The sequence below is a fragment of the Rhopilema esculentum genome, chromosome 13 (assembly GCF_057945365.1).
Source record: "Rhopilema esculentum isolate cy_ngs chromosome 13, ASM5794536v1, whole genome shotgun sequence".
Lineage (NCBI taxonomy): Eukaryota > Metazoa > Cnidaria > Scyphozoa > Rhizostomeae > Rhizostomatidae > Rhopilema > Rhopilema esculentum.
In genome coordinates this window covers 8,843,197-8,849,196 of record NC_142827.1, presented here as the reverse complement: position 1 = coordinate 8,849,196, position 6,000 = coordinate 8,843,197, and the positions used below count along the sequence as shown (strand labels likewise).

The following is a 6,000-nucleotide window of genomic DNA, read 5'->3' as shown; positions in this document are numbered from 1 at the left end:
CATAAAATCTTAAAATTACGCTTCTTACGATCCTTGCGACCCTTATGACTCTAGTGAAAACTAGGCTATAGAATACGTAGAGGCTCTAATTGCTAAAGTACTTTTCTATTGAATATGATTTCTCTTTTTAGGTTAACTTCAGCTTCTCACGTCCATTGCCATGCTTGCTGTAGCCTAGTGACAAATTATACTGGTTTGGACAATGCTGTTCCAGCTACTGCCTCTTGCACTCCTATCTTTAGGGCTTGCACAATCTGCAAACAAAAATGGCCTAAGTAGGCTTGAGGAGGCTTTGTACAAAGGGTATGACGAAGTTTGGCCTTTCTCAGTGCAATTTCCAGCGGTCTCTGACTTAAGAGTGAAAAGAACAGACCTGTATGAAGGCATTGCAAACCTAGGACAGTGGTCAGAGTATTCCTTAGGGAAAATCTTAGAGAAAGCCCTCGATAAGAAGAAGATAAAGATTCTTGTTGTTGGTGAATCAATAACACTGGGAGCCAATTTGGGCTGTCACAATAACAAAAGGACGTACCACTATGGCCTAACCAGATGGTGGCTAAGGACAATAGTAAATGCGACTGGCAGCAAACTTGCGAGGCATCAGATTGCAGTAGGAGGGGTCGGTACTAATTACTTTGATCGTTGCTGGAAGGAATACCTGAACGCGAACGAAACATTTGATCTCGTCCTTTGGGAATTCGCCTTTAATGATGCACAAGCTGTCAATCAAAGCAAAGCAATCGAGAGGTTCACACGATCTGTGGCTGGTCTACCAGAAATACCTGGCCTTATTTTCATTAGCTTTTTCAGGAAAAGCTTTTTCGAAAGTTACACCTCTCGGAAATCTGTGAACCCGTGTGATAAAATTGTGGATGATATAAGCAAGAAGCATGAATCTCATGAGCTGACAATAAAAACAGTAGCGGAATATTACGGCATAACATTGCTTGACCTGGAGCGAACTGTTTGCAGTGCATTGGAAGGAAACTCTTCAGCTCTGAGCATGCAACATATGTTTAATAGAGACCATCCCTCGTTTTTAGCGCATGCTCAAATGACATTCATTCTAATACACTACATGAGAGCGACTTTTGCTAATATCGTTAGAAAACTGAAATTTTCAATCCAAAGAGAATCAAAAATGAGTAACATTACGCGGTTTAGATTCAAAAGAAAGCTACAACATTTCTCTAAAAGAAGCAAAACGATAAAATTGGACGGTTCAGCCAAGTCTGCTTCAAAGCATCACAAAAAAATTCTTCTTCCTTCAATATTTTTAACAAAGGAGGAAGCTGATGTTTATGACGAGCCAATATGTTGGACTGCAGTCCTTCCAAACATCCACAAAAAGCCGAAACATGACTTGTTTGACCTGCAAATAAAACATTCTAAATCTTTCATGAGGCTTAAGAAAACTGATTGGCGCGACGCTGATGAAAAACGATATGATTCAACTGGTGGATTTTACACAACTAAAGCAAACCAGACTATTATTTTTGATTTCACAATACCAAAAGTCGAAGAGAAATCAAAGTGGCAAATTTCCGTTGCAATTAGAAACAAGTTTTTTGGCGGGGATGTTCAGCTTTCGTTGAGAAATCACGTTAATAGGAGAGACACTGACCGGGAAGAGCAAGAAGCGACAGATGTCATTGATAGCTCTGTGAAAGTTTACAGTGGAGTCAATGTTTTTGAAATCTTAAGAAAAACTGACCCAGGTAAAAAGACTTTGACAATAAGAACATTAACAGGTGGTGTTCATATATGTGGAATCATCATAAGCTGATTGAGTCTGTTTAGCGTTTGCCGAAAGCGGAAAATACTGGTCAAGGGTTCACACGATCGTACGATGAGGGATGACGCTGGCATTTTAATTCTACTGAAAGTTGGATATGCGCCTATAGATAAGTTTGAATCGTAAACACAGCTAGGCACCAAGCTCAAATTGTTTCTACGAAGTTTATATACGGGGTGTGGCAGCCTAAAAACATACCCGTCAATGTGCGTCAATCAAAACATGTGATAATACCCCGGCTGTCAGATTTAACTGTATCCCAATTTTTCAAAAGTATTGAGCTAAGTTCCTAACTGTATACTAAACTAAACGGTTAACAAATATGCCTAACATGGAATAATATTGGCTGCAATAAAAACATGAATTCGACATTAGCCTCCACGAGCGAGGACCATAGTTTTCATTTTCCTCGTTGCTACGAATCTGAGGGTCTTTTCTTGCTACGTGTTCTAAAGTCTTTATGAAAACAGTTCCTTGAGCAAAACTGTAGAGCCAAAGACCGACTCCCGAAAGATAGTTTCCCTACCTCAAAAGATACGTAATGCTTTCAAGGAAAAAGATCTGTAACATAAAACAATTTCTTGCAAATAGGCAGATCTATAAAGTGCAACACAGAATGCTCGTATGTTGACTTGGTCCACATTAAAAATGTCCAATTTGCTTTGTACTTAAACAAATTAGGCCATAATGTTACCTTGAGTTATTTTGTTTTTTGTCTGCTTTTCAAAACAACACGAAAGCTTGTAATTTTAATGGGAGCTCGGGCAAAAGGTGCAGAAATCAAGCCAAGTAGCTTACGAACTCAGGCAATTGTTGGTTGCTGGTGTGTAAGGTTTTAGAACTTCCTTCAGCCCTATAGGTGGGGCACCAGAAGGTATTGTAGACTTATTCGGAAGCAGACTTAAAATGTTAAGTCGATTTATCGGCGATATGAAGCCTGTCATTAATGGATTGTAAAATTCCAGCTGTAAGCAAGTGAATAACGAATGAACAGAAAGGTCAACTGCTACATTAATTTTAGAAATGAGGTACAGGCAAAGCTGATTTCGTTGTATTGAGTCAGGACTTATAGAATTATTTTTGCTAAGAAAAAATTGTAGACGTATCCAACACAAGCTAATGATAATTATAGGTCTTGCAAAATACCTGCTTTACCAAAATGCATCTTCTTTGTGTTGTGAAGTGGCCTTGAGAGTGTAAGGCATTTCTGTAAGACAAGGAGAGATTTTATCTAAGACAAAAAGGTACAGTTTAATCTCAAAATATAATCATTTCAGACATAAATTCCTACTTATGACTGTCGTGTGCCATGTATAAAACTATTTTGTCTAACAAGCTGAGGAAAAAGAATGGGGTTGCATTTATTCAAGAAACAATACGAGGGAGAGATTCTCTTAAAATCAGCAATCTATTCAGAAACATTGTCAGGTTGAAGTTTGAGAGCCAATGCAGAAAAGGAAAGTGTATTTTGCAACTAACCCTATTTTGATAAAAAAATTACAATAAGCAAAAACAGGCCTCAAAAACACAGACTTACAAGACTACATTCAAAACTAGGTTATTTACATGATCAGATCACTTGTTACGATCAATGAACAATCCTTTCGTCGACGAAGAAAAAGCTCAAAGAGGGCAATCTGAAATCCTCAAAAGAAGCAATGATTTAAGGTAACCATAGTGTTTACATTTTGTCATCCTAGCAATGCTTCTTACCTTACACCAGTCAGTTCACAGGATGGTTTGCAAACATAGCACATGGTCCAATCAGTCAAGGCTACTTTTTCTTTACTTCCTACAATTTCAGCTACACAAGAACATTTACGGAGATGGAAGTGCCCTAACTTCATGGTAAACAAACTGGTTAAGAACTCTTGATCGTTGAGCAAAGATTCAATAACGTTTACCTTTTAAAAGTTATCATTACTCCTTTAAAAACATTTTTTAAGTGTTTTCTACATGAAACATTAAATATACAGGAAATATTCTAGGTTAGTCACACTACTGCATCTCAGTACACGCCTATCTTAGATACTAAGATGCCACTATGCAAATAAGGGGCAAGGTAGGTTGACCACGGTCGGAGGTACACAACGCGCGATGTAACGGGGAGCCGTAGAATCCCCGGCCCCGCCGTTGCGCCTTCTCCCTGCGGGGACCCGGACTGGCCCGAGGAGTAGTAAGCGAGCTTTTCTTTTGCGATCTGCCTCGGTTTTCCTGGTCGAAAATCTTAGATACTAAGATGCCACTATGCAAATAAGGGGCAAGGTAGGTTGACCACGGTCGGAGGTACACAACGCGCGATGTAACGGGGAGCCGTAGAATCCCCGGCCCCGCCGTTGCGCCTTCTCCCTGCGGGGACCCGGACTGGCCCGAGGAGTAGTAAGCGAGCTTTTCTTTTGCGATCTGCCTCGGTTTTCCTGGTCGAAAATCCTTGAAACAAACTTTTTTTCGGCGGAAGTTGCCTTGCTTGCGGACCTAATTGCTTCTCCGGAGAAAAGGTTACATCGGGTCGTTAAGCGTGTTAGGCTTTGTCAGCGAGGTCGTTAACCGCCACCTCTTTGTGCCGAGGGCAATTATCTCCGCAGAGTTGCTCTGCCAAGGCTCTGCTAATCACCATCGATTTTTTTGGCACGAAAACGGTGTTGCGTCACAGCTCGCTTCTCCCTTCTGGATGGAAGTTTCGATTCGAAATTTTGGGAATCAAAACCGGTCGAATGCGACACCTTTCTCCCGAAAACTCAGCATCGTACGAGCAAAAGTTATGATTGTCATGATCATCGCCTGTACATCGCTGTACAGTACATCACTGTACGAATCCTTTGTGTTCGAGCTCTGGCTCGACCGTGATTGGTCGAAATTTGATCGTTATCAGTGCTAAGAATGCGATCTCATTGTCTAAACTAAGCGCTCATGGTTATCATGCTCAAAGTGAGCTGTACTTTTTCATCACGTGTCCGTTTTTGCAAAGCTAACCAAATCCTGTCCGAGCCGAGTACGGGGTCGCGGGGGTACGGGCCCCGCGACCCTGGAATAGACTGCAAACAATTGGCCGCTCCGCCCACAAAAATCAACAAGAATTCCCTATTCACATGCACTAAGCACATATAGAACAGCCAATTGATAACGTTTCACGAAATCAAAAAATAAATGTCAACCCCTTGAAAAACTCCGTGATTTGAATGAAAAGCAAATTAAACACCAAAAATCCTAGCTAAAAGGGACAGTTTATCATCGACTAGAGCAGCGTAAACGACAAACTTAGCAAAAATCCTGTCCGTGTGGCGGTACCAGCCCCCCGACCTCTTCATAGACAACAAAGCACTGCCCGGTCGCAAAAAGTTACAAGAATGTCCTATTCGCATGGACTCAGCACAAAAAGAACAGCCATGTGATTAACCTTTAGATTGTGAAGGGGTCCCTAGACGAAAATGAACACCATCGGTCAAGAAAGCGAATTTCCAACTGAGGTCGCCATGAAAGACGCCATTTTCAATATGGCGTCATCAAAGCATTACCACAACAAGCAAAGCATCGAAATTTTTTCAAAGGAACAAAATACATTGATTGACCAAAGACAGACGAAATACGATTAGGAATTATGAGGTGGGACACTGAGCATTCCAAAACATACGTTTGAAGTTAACACGGGCGTAAAAATGCCGAATTTTTCGAAAATCAAAGTTTACAAAAAAGTTTGTTTTGGTTGCGGACGATTCAGGATGTTTCCCTTTATAATAAAACTATAGCATCGACGCGAGATCATTAAGCGCCAACTTGATTGTCAGTGCGGGTCGTTAGCGGTACTTAGGTACTCATTGACCTTTCCTTCTGCAAAGGTCCAAGGTGGAAAGCCAACTTTTTTGATTCGCTAAACTTCCTGCGTCATAGCTTTCCCCGCCGTTGTTTTACGCATTATAAATCTGTTGACAACATTTTTATGTTCGAAAAAACATTCTTATTCGTTTCAAAAACAAATTGGAAGCCTATCTTTTCAATTTCGTTTTGTTTGATTCCAAAGCATGAAGGATGTTTCCCTTCGTTATCAAACTATAGAATTGAGGCGAGAACATTAAGCGTCAACTTGATTGTCAGTGCGGGTCGTTAGCGATAGTTAGGTACGCATTAATCATTCCTTCTGCAAAGCTCCACCGTGGAAAGAGAACCTTTTCGATTTTCTAAACTTGCTGCGTCATAGCTTGCCCCGC

General features: G+C 40.8%; 1 protein-coding gene across 1 annotated transcript; it reads left to right on the top strand.

Annotated features, from left to right (window-relative positions):
- The first annotated feature begins 202 nt into the window (after window positions 1-202).
- LOC135692317 (uncharacterized) lies at window positions 203-3,973 on the top strand. The gene has a single exon (XM_065210432.2). The coding sequence runs from the start codon at window positions 203-205 to the stop codon at window positions 1,784-1,786; it is 1,584 nt and encodes a 527-aa protein (XP_065066504.2). The 3' UTR covers window positions 1,787-3,973.
- Window positions 3,974-6,000: the final 2,027 nt, after the last annotated feature.